General features: G+C 37.7%; 1 protein-coding gene across 1 annotated transcript in view; it reads right to left on the reverse strand.

Moving 5' to 3' along the window:
- Positions 1 to 17,923, reverse strand: part of SLC39A9 (solute carrier family 39 member 9) — a 54,538-nt gene that overhangs the window by 6,004 nt on the left and 30,611 nt on the right. Inside the window, exon 3 of the mRNA XM_055304245.1 lies at positions 7,773 to 7,970. Within this exon, the coding sequence (XP_055160220.1) occupies positions 7,773 to 7,970 (198 nt within the window). The remainder of the gene's footprint in view (positions 1 to 7,772; positions 7,971 to 17,923) is intronic.

Raw genomic sequence — 17,923 nt, forward strand, 5'->3', positions numbered from 1 at the left:
CCCTTCATTTGCCCTAGCCTTCCCCGAACAGATAATATGTAACCCTTACCTGCCTCAAGTGCACCCCTTACCCCTCCAGCTCTCCCTAGAAAGTGCTCTGTGGCCCCTCAGTGCTTCTCTGCAGACCGATCTCACCACCACTGCCTACCTGCTCCTCTTCGCCAACCTCCTGCAACTTTCTCTTTATTTCAACACCAAAATGTCTGTCATGTTTGCCCTTCTCTATTTTAATGCCACCATCCTAACCTAAATTTGCATCAACCTGAGCCTGAATGAGCAACAGGCTCCCAGCTGGTCTTCTGCTCTCATTTCTTCCTAATCCTACTCATATATATATCCTTGTTGGATTCATCTCTGAATCACCCCACTCTTCTGACATGCCACTTATCTACTGCTTTTCAGATTCAGCCCAAACTGCTCTATTAAGTGGGTTCTTAAGATCTTTATCAACTGGTATCATCTTATTTCTCACTATTCAGCCCAGTTAAACCACTTGTGTTTTTTTTTTTTTTTAACACCTTCTAATGAAACATTCTCATTGTCCTTTCCCCAAATCTCTCATCCTTAATTCTTGGCATGAACTTAAACTTCTCAGCTCATCAATTTGAAACCTAGCCGCTGTTCAAAGACTAATTCTAGGACCACTTCCCTCAAAAAAGAATCAAAGATTAATTCCAGCTCAAAAGGGCCCCCCTTGCTTAGAAACCAAGAGCTTTATGTGCAGACTCGACATGCTACTTCAAAGCTTTTCCTACATCACCACCTGAGATATATACAATTGTTTTCACTCAAATAGGTCTTATAGCTCCAGATTGACTGTAAACTACATAAAAGTGAATTTTCCATTTCTTTTCCACGTGTCTTACAGAATGTAGCACAGTACTGGAAACCCAATAGCTGCTTTAAAAATCCTTATTGGATAGGGGAAAAAATATTTCTCTGTATCATGAATATTTCTACTATAACAGAAAATTTACAAGCAAGTAATAATGTCCAAACAAGGTAAAATTAAAAGATGGGGACATCAAAATGCCAGAGGAAATGACAGATGGACATTAGTCAAATAAATTCCAAGGGATTTAATCTTCTGGGGAAACCCAACACACAGAAGGAATGGTTTACACTGGAAAAAACATATACAAATAACATGTTATCTTTGTACTAAAAGTAATCTTCTAAGACACTGCAAGGAACAGAAAATAAAGCCCCTAATTGGTTGGAGACAATAAATATTTCAATGTCACCCCAAACTGTGAAGAATATCATATTATATTTGTGTGACAAGCTTGTTCTGACTTTTTTTTAATAGTCTTGTGGTCTAGCTTTAAATAGCTTCTTAAAAAAAAATTAGAGGTTTTAAAACTGAAACACAGTTTTTATAAATCTATAGGAAAAGGCTGTACTTCAGCATAAATTTAATAAATGAATTTTTACTGATATTTAATAATACATAAAACCCTGTAGATAATAGGTAAAACCAGATTATCAGATACATGAAAATGAGCAAAAACAGTGATTTCAGAGATAAAACAAGAGGAAGAATAAAGGAATACATGCTATTTTTAATTCTTTGTATAGGATTACAGGGCTCTAATGCACCTTTAAATGCATTTAAAAATTGAAACTGACAAGAATCAAAAAAATGTCATAGAGGTCACCGTGAGGAACTGTGTAATGCAGCTGGAATTAGATACTATCCCACCAGAGGGTGCTTCTCATTTGCTATTTGTTAAAAGCACACGAATAAAACCATTTACTCCTAAATCAATTTATCAATACATGTAAGGCTGCTAAAATAAAGGGTATAGGGAAAAATACTGAAAAGAAATAGTATATGCATGGAGATTAAAAAAAAATATCCTTAGACTGAAAAGGTTAATTAAATTAAGTTCAATGAATTTTTTTGGGGAAAAAAAACCCTTTTACTTGGAAATAATTTCAAATCTTTCAAAAAATCTTTGAAATAATTTGAAAAAAATCTTTCAAATCTTCAAAGTTTCAAGAATGTTCAAAAAACATTCACTACTTTCTCAGAATTACCTAATATCTAACATTTGACCCCATTTGCTTCCTTATCTGCGCTCACTTTCTCCACCCACTCACACAACACATACACACATACACACACACACATATTTTTTTTCTGTACCATTTCAAACTAAGTTGCATGTATCATACCTCTTTACCCCAGATATTTCAAAATGTACTTCTTAAGAGAAAGGTTACTTTCTTATATAATCACAGTACAGTTATTAACTTAGTAAATTTAATATTGATACTTTTCTTTCTAATCTCTCTTGCATATTCTAATTTTGTTAACAGCCTACGAAAGTCTTTCAGAGCATTTTTCCCTCCCAGGAAGGATCCTGTCTGGGATCATATATGCACTTAGTTGTATCTCTTTAATCACCTGAAATCTGGAGCATTTTCTCTGTCTTTGACTTTTACGATATTGATTATCTTTGAAGAATAAATGTTCCTTTCTGAACCTTTCTTGTTTTTAAATAGAATGATCCCTTCCTTTTGGGTTTGTCTGATGTGGCCTTAGATCACATTCTTAGATGGAATACTACACAGGTGTTGCTTCTCAGGGTGTCATGACTAGAGGCACAGAATGTACACCTATCTGCCGTTTGCTAGTAGAGTGAATTTTGGATTATATCCTGGACATTGTGAATGTTATCTTGTGGATACTCTGGATTCTATTATAGGCCTCCAAAGAGTGTCGATCTTGTGTTTTGCTTTAAGTCACTTCGTTTGGATTAAATTGCCATGTCTGTCTTTTGGGCAGCTGCTCAAATCCCAGTGCAGTTCTTTCATCTTTAGCAGAGTCTGCCCGTAAAAGAATGGTTCAGGGCTCAGCCAGACTTGGGTTGAATTTATACATAAAATCTGAGGCTGTTTCTCTGTCTCTCTCCTTTCTAAGATTCTCCCCTAACTTTCTAGTGGCTGTAGTTACCCTGACCTCTGTCCTAGTTCCTTAGGCCAGAGAGACCTAGTTTTTGGAGTTTTAGCTACCCCACTGAGCTCTAATTGCTTAAAAGCAGTAAAAACAGAAACTCACTCTATTCCAAGGGATAACTCCCCTCCAGAATCTTCCTGCTTTAGGTTACTCTGGTGACTTTAGGTAGTAGTTTTTAAAAATTTGCCCAGAGGGATCCCTGGGTGGTGCAGCGGTTTGGCGCCTGCCTTTGGCCCAGGGCGTGATCCTGGAGACCCGGGATCGAATCCCACGTCGGGCTCCTGGTGCATGGAGCCTGCTTCTCCCTCTGCCTGTGTCTCTGCCTCTCTCTCTCTCTCTATCATAAATAAATAAAAATTAAAAAAAAAATTTGCCCAGAGTTTATAATTATCTGTGAGGAGGTTGGTCTGTTAGGTACTTCTTTTCCCACTCCGAAAACAGACACCAATGACATCAACTTCGATCAAGTCAAGGTACTATTGTATTTCTTCATTTTGTTACTCCTTTTCCCTTGCAACTAATAAACAAATCAAAATTTACCCCCTAGATTTAACATCCGTTGATGATTCAGGCCTGAGTCAATTTTTACTATGAAGCTTGCAAAACTGATTTCCTCCTGCCGGCGTCTTGCCACACTTATAAGCTGGCATTCAGCAATCCACAGTAAGCAAGTGTTCTCCTGCCTCCTCTCTCTCACATGGGTGTGCTCAGGGCTTCCCGTTTTTTCAATGGTTTATGCTTCATTACTGTTCATAATTAATTATTTTGGCGCTCAAACTATCTTAGGTCTGGCCAGTAGGAACCCCTTCAAGTTAGTTCTGTACCCTGTAACAAGTTTTCATTTCCTTCCTTCCTTCCTAGGTGCTTTTTTTTTTTTTTTTTTTTTTTTTGAGCACTAGATGTTCCAAGCTCATTTTGTACTTACCCTGCCCCTGTCCTCGAATCAGCCATTTCTCTGAAGAGCCCTGGTATGCTCATTGCTAGTGGGGTGTCTTTACTTCTAGGCCCTCTCTGCAGACAGAGCTAGGACATACATACATGTATACATAAACACACACGTATATATGTACACATATACACACATATACACATATACATTTTAGAAATAATGAGTCCAATAGCTCCAATTTCAGTCCATCCCTATAGGGCTTCTTTCTTGCCTTCCCCCATTTTGTACATCCCCTCTTCCACAGTGAAAACTCTGGTTCCACCAACAGCAACACAGTTACTCAGATGAGAGTAACACCTCCTCAATCCTAGAATACACCTAAAACAGTTTCAGAATTGTTTTCACCTGTACCATCACAAAAAGCAAAAGCCTACTAAAAAGAGTTTGGTAATTGTTTTTGCTTCTCCAACTCCATTCAAAACTAAAAATATATAGTCAAATACTATATTCATAAGTCACCTGAATGAGTTTTTTAAAAAATCCCTTTCAGTGTGATTGTGTTATTCATTTGCATTACAGTTCACCTGCTTCAGCTGGCTTCCTCTAACCTGTTGATTTCATTTTATTTTTTGAATATGGAAAATATCAGCAGGTTGCCAAAAGTCAAAACTTTATCCAAGATGCACACCCAGCAAAAAGCCATGCCCTCCTGAAACTCTTCTACCCTACTCTATCCTGGCCCCAACTCTTATAGGTAACTCTTGTCTAGTTGAGCTTTCATGTTCCCTTTTTGTAAAAATAAGCAGACATAAGTGTTTTATTCCCCCTCTTTCTTACACAAAATGTAGTATATGATATATACTAATTTATATTTCAGTTTTCCCCACTTAAAAATATCCGCTAGAAATCTCTCCCTATCCAGAGATCTGACACCTCATTTCTTTTCCTAACAACCCAGAACTCCATTATATGCACACATCACATTTCATTCAACCAATTTCCATGACTGGGCATTTATATGGTTTTACAGTGATAAATAATGCTGCACCGAATAATCTTGTGCGTGTGTATTTTCATATTGGAGCTGCATTATCAGAATAAACTCCTAGAAGTGGGATTTGGGGGTTAAAGGAAAAATACAAAGGTGGTTTTATCTGATATGGCCAAATTCCCCTCTGCAGGGGCTATATAACTTATTTTGTATTCCCACAGCAATAGATGAGGGTGTGTTTCACTGTAACTTTGATAAAAAAGTGTATTGTCAAGCTTTTGAATTTTTGCTTAACAGGTAAGAAATGGCATCTCAGCAGTTTTGATTTGCATTAAGTGAAATTGAACATCTTTTCATATGTTTAAGGACCATTTTAATTATTTTTTTTATTAACTATCTGTTCATGTCTTTTGCCTGCTTTTCCACAGATTGTTTTGTAGGCCATAGATTCTTAACCTGGGGTCCATGGAGGTGGAATATAGGAGGTGCCTGTGACCCTAACTTGGAAAAAAAACCCCACATTTTAATTTTTACTAACCTCTAAATGAAATCCATCATTTCCTTTGATTATGAATATAGATCATAAACTACAGACACTGGCACTACCTATACTTTACTGCTAGTAGGAATCAGATGATTTAATTTTATTTTACAGTTGTAGACATCTTTGTATCATTGCTCTCACTCATCACTACTTTAAGGGTATATAAATTGGCATCACATCACACTGCATGATTATGGTCTTTGTAGATGATCATATGACAAAGCTGGGCAACTGTCAGGCAACTTTGTACCTACAGTCATTCAGCCACTAAATAGCAAAAGTCATGGAATCTCTCACTGGGGAACCAAGACATCTATGCGGTCTCTAGCAGTTCCTACCTGCAAAGTTCTCTGCCAGTGGTTTCTTTCTTTCTTTTTCTTTTTTTTTTTTTTAAAGATTTTATTTATTTATTCATGAGAGACACAGAGAGAGAGGCAGAGACATAGGCAGAAGGAGAAGCAGGGTCTATGCAAGGAGCCCAATGTGGGACTCAATCTGGGACTCCAAGATCATGCCCTGAGCCGAAGGCAGATGCTCAACCGCTGAGCCACCCAGGCATCCCTCTGCCAGTGTATTTGAAAAGAGGGATCTATAAACCCTATATCACCAAACCCTAGGAGTCTGATGCACCTCTTCCAAATTTATTCTATCACGGTGGCATTAAAGTTGTATCATGGATCAGAATCTCTTTTTTATTTAATATAAACCATATCAAAGATGTTGACCTAGCCAAAGTTGAATTCATTGATCTTTTTTAAAAAAATTATTTAAATTCATTTAACATACTGTGTATTATTAGTTTCAGGGGTAGAATTTAGTGATTCATCAAATGCATATAATACCCAGTGCTCATGCCACCCAGTGCCCTCCTTAATGCCCATCATCCTGTTAATCCTTCCCCCCACCCTGTCCCCTCCAGTGACCCTTAGTTTGTTTCCTATGGTTAAAAGACTCTTATGGTTTGCCTCCCTCTCTGCTTTTTGTTATTTTCCTACCCTTCCCCTATGTTCATCTGCTTTGTTTCTTAATGAATTCATTGATCTTGGGCAGCCCCGGTGGCACAGCGGTTTAGCGTCGCCTGCAGCCTGGGGTGTGATCCTGGAGACCCGGAATCAAGTCCCACATTGGGCTCCCTGCATGGAGCCTGCTTCTCCCTCAGCCTGTGTCTCTGCCTCTCTGCCTGCCTCTCTCTCTCTCTCTGCCTCTGAATAAATTAAAAAAAAAAAATGAATTCATTGATCTTAAGACAAAAAAGTTACTATATCTGGGGGCACCTGGCTGGCTCAGTTGGTAGAGCATGCAATTCTTAATCTTGGGGTCATGGGTTTGAGCCCCATGTTGGGGGTAGAGTTTACTCTAAATAAATAAATAAATAAATAAATAAATAAATAAATAAATAAATAAATAAATAAATAAAAGTTTTTGAGTTACTATGCCTGGAGTTAAATCTAAAGTCTTAGAGAACTGCAGTTGTAGTTGAGGAGGTATATCTTTCCTTGGAAAGCAAGCTAGGAATGTGTTTAAGTATATTTTTAAGAAAATATCTTTGTGAATCAGGAATTTCTATATTTGTAGCCATTAAAACAAAAAAACCAATCAATTGGATGTTTAATTTGACACTGTTGCCTTGTTGAAGCCCATCCCACAATTTAATATTTTTCACTAAGCTAAACAATAAAAACTGTCATGCTGATGTCCTAAAAATAAAATTTAACTCCACCTTGCGTATGAGTTAAATATATTATCTAGTTAATTAAATCAATAAAGAAGATATACATTACTGTATCACAAATTGATTTCAATGTTTTGGAACTATATTACAATATAATTGGGTTTTCTCTGTAATCCTATGCATTATGGTTTACATATAAAAATATGATTCCAGGGATCCCTGGATGGCGCAGCGGTTTGGCGCCTGCCTTTGGCCCAGGGCGCGATCCTGGAGACCCGGGATCGAATCCCACGTCGGGCTCCCGGTGCATGGAGCCTGTTTCTCCCTCTGCCTGTGTCTCTGCCTCTCTCTCTCTCTCTCTGTATGACTATCGTAAATAAAAAAATATATATATGATTCCAATTAAAAGTCCACAGACTTCAGAATGCCCAGGGCTCCATGGCACAAAAAAAGTTAAGAATTTCTGCCCTAGACTACCAACCAAATGAGATAGCTCTAAGGTAAGTATGATAATAAACCAACAAGCACTCTCTTGTGCAACATGTCACAACTCACCAGCTCCCTCAACTAAATAAATGTTCACTAGAACCCAAGAAAGGTTAAGAGTTTTTGGCATTAAATAAGGCCATTGATACCTACTGAATTATTCAATCATCTGTTACTTTCTAAACTGTAAATTTACTGCATTGCCCAGAAAGCCCTGGAGCCACTTACCATCAGTAGAATGCACATGAGAGCTGCCAATCTGGTCTACCAGCAACATGAAAACGAAGCCCAGCACAAGGGAAACACCAATGTAGGCATGCAGCTGTGTGTGGTCATGGCTGTGCTCATGTTCATGGGCAACTGGTATTTCTGCTGCTTTGTCTGATGCAATCACATTCTGTGTTTCACTCACTTGGTGGTGTTTACCTAGAGCAGAAAGAACCATGAAGAGAAAATGTTTTCTTCCCTGAAACATTTTCATATAGAGGCTTCCATTCTTCTATATTTCAAGCTCTACTTACATTACTGCAAAGACATCTACTTCCTATACTACAATCCAGCCAATCATAAACTTCTTTTGGCAGGCAGATCTTTTTTTTTTAATTTTTCTTATATATTTGACAGAGAGAGGGCACAAAAAAGGGGAGCAGCAGAGGTTGCTGCAGAAGGAGAGGGGGAAACAGGCTCCTCACTGAGCAGGGAGCCTGATGCAAGGCTCGATCCCAGGTCCTGGGATCATGACCTGAGCTGAAGGCAGACACTTAACTGAGCCACCCAGGTACAGATCTTTTAACTGCCTACTGTTCTGAAAACCTCAAGTGAAAGCAAATCACCACGCAAGAAAGCAGTCATATTCCCAAGTGATATCATCCTCAGATCCTCCTTTCTGGCTGAGAAATTCATGCCAATATCATCAGAAATTATAGTGAGTTTTATTCTGATGAAGATAGGTGAGTGAAGAGCAGTAGTAATGAAAATATTTTAACCAAATTCATCTAGTTTTACATCTAGGTTGATATAGGAACTGCAAATAAACAGAGTATAAAACTTTAAGCTTTAAAAAATATCAGTAGGGGGAGTGCCTGGGTGGCTCAGATAGTTAACCATCTGCCTTTGGCTGAGGTCATTGATTTCTGTCTGGGTCCTGTGATAGACCACACTGCCCCCACCTCCTGGCTCAGCAAGGAGTCTTACTTCTCCCTCTGCCTCTCTTTTCTGCTCCTGCACTCACTCTCTTAAATGAATAAAATCTTTATTCATATATATATATGAATGACAGGAGGCAATCACTAACTAGAAGCCAAAAGGGCAGAGCAATTTAAGGGACACAGCCTTCCATCTAAATTCAGTTCTAGAAATACAATTGCCAGGATACTCCAAATTATAGGCAGTGATATTTGGCCAAATAATACTTTGTTTATATTCACATATAACACTCACAGCATAAATGCTTTAGGCCAGAATCCTGATCTTTGCTGTGTTTAATGAAGAGTGGCTAACATATTAGACATTTCTTATTTATAATTAAACATTTTTATCTTTGATCAATATTTTAGACCCTGCCTTAATTCTTTAAAAGATATTTTTAAGGGGCATAGGGCACATGCCATGTGAAAAAAATTTTAAAAACCTATATATTCTTCTAATTGCTGACAGATTTTTTTGGTTTGTTTTTTCTTTTTGGTTTGTTTTCATAGCCATTTTCTTTTTTAAACTTTTAAAAAATGTGATAAAATATACATAAAATCTACTTACCATCTTAACCATTTTTAAGTGTAGAGTTTAATAGCATTAAATACATTCATACTGTCCTGCAAAAATCATCATCACCTATCTTCAGAACTTTTTCATCATCCCAAAAGAACCTGGAGAGTTTGTTTTTTAACCTGGAGAGTGATTTCATCTACTTGTTTATGAATTAAATGTTAAATCTCTCTTTAAAAAAACTTTATTGAAGTATAATTAACATTCAATAAAACACAATGAATTTTCACAATGCAAAAATTCTAGTAACTATCACCAAGGAAAAGATACAGAATATTTTAAAATCCCAGAAAAGTTCTATGTTCCTCTGAAGTCAATATATCACTCCTGGTCCCAACCAAGGACTGGTGTGCTTTTTTGTCCCCAGAAAGTTTTTTTTTTTCCTCTAAGATTTCATATAAATAGAATCATATAATACATAACTTTCTTGTGTAAGGATTCTTTTGCTTATAGCCTGATGTTTCGATATTTATCTATGCTTTGCAGGTATCAGTTGTTTGTTCCTCTTTTTTGATGAGTAATGTTCCACTGCATGGACATATCACAATTTGTTTACCTATTCACCTACTGATGGACATTTGGGTTATTTCTGATTTTGGTCTATTATAAATAAAGCTGCTGTGAGCATTCAGGTACAAGTCTTTCTGTGGATACAGGTTTTCTTTTTCCTTGGGTACATATGTATGCCTAGAATTGATGGATTGTGTGTAGGTTTTTTTTTTTTAATTATTTATGATAGTCACAGAGAGAGAAAGAGAGAGAGAGAGGCAGAGACATAGGCAGAGGGAGAAGCAGACTCCATGCACTGGGAGCCCGACGTGGGATTCGATCCCGGGTCTCCAGGATCGCGCCCTGGGCCAAAGGCAGGCGCCAAACCGCTGCGCCACCCAGGGATCCCCTGTGTGTAGGTTTAACTATAAAAAACTGTTTTCCACAGTGGTTATACCATATTACACACCCAACAACAGGGTATGAGAGTACTAGTTGCTCTATATCATTTTCAACATTTGATACTGTGAGGCTTTAAAACTTTAACCATTTTACACACATGATCACGTTATCTAATTTTACTTCTTTCCAATCTTTTTGCCTTTCTTTCTTTTTCTGGCTAGGATCCCAAATACAATGTTAGCATCAGTGGTTGAGAGGAGATGGTCTTGCTTTGCTCTAACTACTATAGATGTCTTAGCCATAGGGTTTCCATATACTCTTTCTCAGTAAGAAAGTTCTTTCCTAGTTTGCTGTAATTTTTGTTATAAGGGAGAGTTTAATTTTGTCAAATGCTTTTCTGTACCTGTTAAGGATGATCAAATGGTTTTTCTACTTTATTCCATTAATATAATAAACTGATTTTTGAATATTACTCCAACCCCTACTTTGTATTCCTGGGATAAACTCCAACTGATGAAGATGTGTTATCCTTTTTCTATATTGCTGGATTCAATTTGCTACATTTGATAAAAGACTGTTCAAGTGGGATATCTGCCTGTATGTAACCCTTTTCCTGTAACATCTCCAAGTCACACTGGTATCTTAAAATGAGATGGAGTATTTCTCCAAGAGATAGATAGAAAAGACCTCCTATAGCCAAGACATTTCCATTTTATTTAAACAAAGTCTATGACTATCAACAGTTTTTCTGATGTTAATGTTAAATAGTATTTCTAAGTTACTAAATGAGATCTATGACCTTTTTTGAAATTTTTAAGACCATGACCTAGAGTAAAAATAATTTTTATATATATGAAAAACTAAATACAAAGCTTCACAAAACAGTGAAGCTTATAATGATTACAATGCACTTATCCATTTCTTTCTCTTTCCCTCTTTCTTTGTCCCTCTACCAGGCTCTTTTTAAATACTGGTCCCGGGATCCCTGGGTGGCGCAGCGGTTTGGCGCCCGCCTTTGGCCCAGGGCATGATCCTGGAGACCCGGGATCGAATCCCATGTCAGGCTCCCGGTGCATGGAGCCTGCTTCTCCCTCTGCCTGTGTCTCTGCCTCTCTCTCTCTCTCTCTCTGTGACTATCATAAATAAATAAAAATTAAAAAAAATTTAAAAATAAATAAATAAATAAATAAATAAATAAATAAATAAATAAATACTGGTCCCAAGTCCAACTCACTAAATTTATTTAAAGGCCCACTGAGTTGCTACCTTCAGTTTGAAAACACTACTGTAGGTGTAAAGATTCAGGGGGGAAATGGATGATTTTGGAATAAGGGGCATCTTCTGGAAACTAGAAGCCTGGTCTGAAGTGGTCAACTGAAGAGAGGTGAATGCTAGGTTGTAGGCGCCCACTTGGTTTCTTACACAAAATAAACCGTTAGCAGCAAGTATGTTACAAAGAACTGACTAAAAGCTCAGAGATGAAAAATAATTTTTAAAGATTTATTTTATTTATTTATTTATTTATTTATTTATTTATTTATTTATTTATGATTTTACTTTTATTTATTCATGAGAGACACAAACAGAGTGAGAGAGAGAGAGAGAGAGGCAGAGACACAGGCAGAGACACAGGCAGAGGGAGAAGCAGGCTCCACACAGGGAGCCCGATGTGGGACTCGATCCCGGGTCTCCAGGATCACACCCTGGACTGATGGCTGCGCTAAACTGCTAAGCCACCCGGGCTGCCCGAGATTAAAAATAATTAAGTTTGAAAACTACAGTCCAAGAATCTTGAGTTAGTAATGTTGGACAATTAAAATGCAGCCTCATGGTAACAAGACTGTATTAAGTTTGTGAAAATCACTGAGCTGTACCCTGCCAATATGTGTATTTTCTTTGTGGTTTTTCATATGTAATATTTAGTAAAAATTAATAAACTCAAAATGTAGTATTCTGGTGCCCAATATTGAGATGGCTACACCCATCATTTTTCAAATAGTCTTCTTTGTGAGCTGAGGATCTAGTTTAGCATGGCCCCAACAATGTGAAATAAATGAACTAAGACATCTGATTTTCTCTAAAGACAAGGCAATTTGGGGGTATGTTTCCATTTTAATATATAAAACCATGATTTAATTATTCATATTTATAGATGTTAAGAAGCTGCCCATGTGGGATGTCTGGCTGGCTCAGTCAGTGGAGCATGAGACTCTTGATCTGGTTGGCCCACAACAGATGTAGAGATTACTTAAAAATAAAATCTTAAAAAAAAAAAAAAAAAAAGCTACCCATGTAAAGTAAATCACAGAATTTTGGTAGCTACAATTTCCAATATTATTTGGAAAGATGCTATTGGAGAGTATATGAATGATTACATTTCATAAAGTACCTACTTAACAGTTAACTGGGCTCCCATCTCTCTCTCTGCCTATAATTTGCATGAGTTAATGAATCCACAGGCCCTCCATGCTGCTGCTTCTGGGGATAACATCTTGTCTCTAAAGACTCAGCTCCTAAGTCCCCTCTTCCTTGAGATTCTTGTGTCCTCTTTTCCTCATACATTCACAGCAACAGCACACTGCATGTCTGTCTACTATAGGTCTTACACCTTACTATATCATAATTCAGACATCAGTAAATTACAGCACAGGGCTGGCGCCTATTTTTGTAAATAAAAATTGCATTGGAACACAGCCACGTCCATTTGTTCACAGATTATCTATGGCTGCTTTCATGTTATGACACCAAGGTTGAATAATGCAACAGAAACCATATGGCCCACAAAGCCTAAAATATTTGCTATCTGGCCCTTTCAGAAAAAGCAAGCCAACCCCTGCTGTCATTGATTGCTATTCATTTTGCACTAGCTGTGAATTCTTGAAGGCTTGGGATATATCTTAGATCTCTGAAATGCTAAAAATGAATAGAGGTCCAGAAATCTAGCAAATACTCGACAAATAAATGTTAAAGGCAAAAAACGACCTTTGCTTCTATAATTTTTTAATGTGGCATTTCATTTCAAGTTATAGCAATTAATTATTTTTCTAGACAAAAAGATTTTTTAAGAGAGAGAAAGAGTGGGCAGCCCCAGTGGCCCAGTGGTTTAGTGCCGCCTGCGGCCCAGGGCATCATCCTGGAGACCCTGGATGGAGTCCCACGTCGGGCTCTCTGCATGGAGCCTGCTTCTCCCTCTGCCTGTGTCTCTGCCTCTCTCGCTCTCTCTCTCTCTGTATCTCTATGAATAAATAAATAAAATCTTAAAAAAAAAAAGAGAGAGAGAGAGAAAGAGTATGTGCAAGTGGGGTCGGGGAATGGAGATAGAGGGAGAAAAAAATCTCAAGAAGGTTCTATGCCCACAGCAGAGCCCAATGTGGGACTCAATCTCAGGACCCTGAGATTGTGACCTGAGCTGAAATCAAGAATCAGACACCGGGATCCCTGGGTGGCGCAGCGGTTTGGCGCCTGCCTTTGGCCCAGGGCGCGATCCTGGAGACCCCGGATCGAATCCCACGTCAGGCTCCTGGTGCATGGAGCCTGCTTCTCCCTCTGCCTGTGTCTCTGCCTCTCTCTCTCTCTCTCTGTGACTATCATAAATAATAATAAAAAAAAAAAAAAAAAAAAAAAAAAGAATCAGACACCTAGCCAACTGAGCCACCCAGCCACCCTGACAAATAGATTTTTTTTTAAAAAAGATTTTAATTTATTTGAGAGAGAGCAAGAGAGAGCATGAGTGGGGTGAGGAGCAGAGGGAGAAGCAGATTCCCCGCTGAGCCCAAAGTGGGGTTCAACCCTGGGACTCCAGTATCATGACCTGAGCCAAAGGCAGATGCTTAACTAACTGAGCCACCCAGGCGCCCCCTCCCCCTTTTAAAAGGTTTTATTTATTTATAATATAAAAAGATTGTTTAATGGAAATAAATTATAATCTTTTAGTCTTCTAAGATAATTATGCACATGCTTCTTTAAAAATTCATCCACAAAAAAATTAATCAATAAGTAACAGATATATATACTAAATTAGGTGAAAGATTATGCTAAGAGTTTAGGTAAGAGCATGGGTTAACGCCGTATTAAAGGGTGTTAGTCATACTCTTTGTGAGCAGTGGCATAATAATTTTTAAAAGCAATTACTTTTGGGATGTCCATAGCACTGAAACTAAACGTTAAGCCTAATTACAACTTTCAAAGGGTAGCCAACATCATTTTACTTTATGAGGTATTAACTATGTCAGAATTTTTAAATGTAGGTGAGTATAGGATCCTTCCATATCTTATCCCAGCAATGCTTTTTTTTTTTTAAAGATTTTATTTATTTATGAGAGACACACAGAGAGAGAGAGAGAGAGAGAGAGAGAGAGAGAGAGAGAGGCAGAGACACAGGCAGAGGGAGAAGCAGGCTCCATGCAGGGAGCCTGACGTGGGACTCGATCCCAGGACTCCAGGATCATGCCCTGGGTCAAAGGCAAGCACCAAACTGTGGAGCCACCCAGAGATCCCCCCAGCAATGCTTTTTAAAAAAGACTGAAAAAAAAAAAGATTGAATATAACACACAATGGTATATTAGTTTCAGATGTTTCAGATGTATAATATACTGATCTAACAATTCTATATATTACTTAGTGCTGACTGTGGTTAAGTATAATTACCATCTGTCATCATACAACATTGTTATATTATTATTGACTAAACTCTCTATGTCATACTTTTCATCTCTGTGACTTATTTTATAACTGGAAGCTTGTACCTCTAAATCCCCTAACCTATTCCATGCATCACCTCAGCCACCTTCTCTCTGGCAACCACCAATTTGTTCTCTGCATTTAAGAGTCTGGTTTTCTCTCTCTCTCTCTCTCTAATAAATAAATAAAATCATTTTTTAAAATAAAAAGTCTTTTTTTTTTTCATAAGAGACTCTTGATCATAGGAAACAAAGGGAGGGTTGCTGGAGGGGAGATGGTGGGGGAGATGGGGTAAGTAGGTGATGGACACTGAGGAAGGCATGTGATGTAATGAGCACTAGATATTGTATGACTGATGACTCACTGACCTCTACCTCTGAAACTAATAATACATATGTTAATTGAATTTAAATACAATTTTTTAAAAAAAGAGTATGGCTTTTTTCCCCCCGTAAGATTTACTTATTTATTTTAAAGAGAGACAGAGAAAGTACAAGCAGGGGGAGGGGCAGAGGGGACAAAGAATCTCAAGTGGACTCTGTACTAAGCATGGAACTGATCTCATAACCCTGAGATCTTGATATAAGCTGAAACCAAGAGTCAGATGCTTAACTGACCAAGCCGAGGCATCCCAAAAGCCTGGAGTTTTTTGTTTTTTTTTTAGATTCTACATATAAGTGAAATCACATTGTATTCTCTGATATATTTCACTTAGTATAATACTTTCCAGATTCATCATGTTTTTGTAGATGGCAAGACCTCATTCTTTTTTATGGTTGAGTAATATTCATATGTATAATTATACACACACACACAAACACACTTCTCTATCAATAGACACTTGGGTTGCTTCCGTATCTTGGCTATTGTAAATAATGCCATGATAAACATTAGAGGGGTATATATCTTTTTGAATTAAATTTCCATTTTCTTTAGGTCAATACCAAATAGTGGACTTACTAGATCATACAGTATTTCTATTTTTAATTTTTTGAGGAACCTCCAGACACAGTGCCTACACTAATTTACATTCCTACCAGCAGTGCATGAGGGTTCCCCTTTGTCTACATCCTTGCCAACACTGTCTTTTGATTGTCTTGATTCTAGTCATTCTGACAGGTGTAAGGTGCCAACAATGCTTTTCTTTAAATAACTTTTCTTTTGGTACTGCTTAAAAGTCAAGTTTATGAATCATAATAAAACTATCATTACTTCATAGTATCACCTGCTTTTGAGATAAAATAGTATTGAATAAACTGATCGGCTATCTTATTATGCAGAATGGCATTGAACAAATCTTGTATCTCCCAAAACCAAAACTACGTTCAAGGAGAAACCTGCTGCCACTGATGATATTCATCTAAATGTGCTACATACTCTGATGATAAAGAATAATTTCCAACATTTTTTTAAAGATTTTATTTATTTATTTATGAGAGACACACACAGAGAGAGAGGCAGAGACACAGGCAGAGGGAGCAGCAGGCTCCATGCAGAGAGCCCAATGTGGGACTTGATCCGGGGGCCCCAGGATCACACCTGAGCCGAAGGCAGGCGCTCAACCGCTGAGCCACCCAGGGATCTCCAATTTCCAACATTTTTTGAGCAATCACTTCTAGAAGTACTTAACTTCATGAATTAGAATTTTGAAAGGATTAATAACTTATTTTTATGCAAGATTTTGGCAAATATTTTAAAAAACAAGTAATATGTCAGCAACATATAATAGATACTGCTTGAAATAAGTGTGCTGTTGATTGAGGCTTCGCACAAAAGATTTGAATGATTATCATTAAGTGGAATTTATAGAAAAACATGAAACACTTATTGGAATATACACAATGGTAAGTCTTGGGTTTGTTTTTAATTTTTTTTTAATTTATTTATTCATGAGAGACACACAGAGAGAGGCAGAGACACAGGCAGAGGGAGAAGCAGGCTCCTCGCAGGGAGTCTAATGTGGGACTCAATCCTCGGATCGAGATCACACCCTGAGCCAAAGGTAGATGCTCAACTGCTGAGCCACCCAGGCATCCCTGGTAAGCCTTGGTTTTATTTGCAAATAGGAATCAAAAAACAAACATAAACCCTTTTGAAAGTGAGCAATAATCGCCTTGATGGTACATACACAAATTAGTAATTGAATCTAGATACTGAAAATTAATATACTTATCCTCTCTTCTACTCTGGACATGAAACTGAAACTAGCAAAAACTGGGATTTCAAAAACCAGCTATAAAATTAAAATATATTAAGTTATATATATATATATATATATATATTCATTCATGAATGAGCTTTCAGGTTACTATGTCTGATTACTCAGGACACTGGATGGTAATTCATTAGCCAAGACATGTTCCATATCATACTCCCTGCTGCAAAGTACACAAACCAATGGTGTCATCACCGGATACTGTACATCAAACATATATTTCTCATGCCACTAAGATGCTGTTCAGCAAATCATTATGGGCTCACTTCTTTCCCTAGATATTTATATAGAAATATTTCCAGGGCAGCCCCAGTGGCGCAGCGGTTTAGTGCCACCTGCAGCCCAGGGCATGATCCTGGAGACCCTGGATCGAGTCCCACGTCAGGCTCTCTGTATGATGCCTGCTTCTCCCTCTGCCTGTGTCTCTGCCTCTCTCTCTCTGTCCCTATGAATAAATAAATAAAATCTTTTAAAAAATATATATTTCCAGTAACTTCCATCAATATGGTATGTAGCTGTCCTTTGTCACAGATATATGTTACATTAAAGGTAACAGACTTGGGCAGCCTGGGTGGCTCAGTGGTTTAGCGCTGCCTTCAACCCAGGGCATCAGGCTCTCTGCATGGAGCCTGCTTCTCCCTCTGCCTGTATCTCTACCTCTCTGTTTCTCATGAATAAATAAATAAAATTAAAAAAAAAAAAGTAACAGCCTCAATTTACCCTTTGAAGACATTTATTGAAGCTCCTCCTTCAGATTAACATGTACTTTTCTATAAGAAAAAAAAACAACAACATTCAAGTAATCTGGCCTTTTTTTTTGAAGTGATCT

This window comes from Nyctereutes procyonoides, unplaced genomic scaffold (genome assembly GCF_905146905.1).
Source record: "Nyctereutes procyonoides isolate TBG_1078 unplaced genomic scaffold, NYPRO_anot_genome, whole genome shotgun sequence".
NCBI classification, from domain to species: domain Eukaryota; kingdom Metazoa; phylum Chordata; class Mammalia; order Carnivora; family Canidae; genus Nyctereutes; species Nyctereutes procyonoides.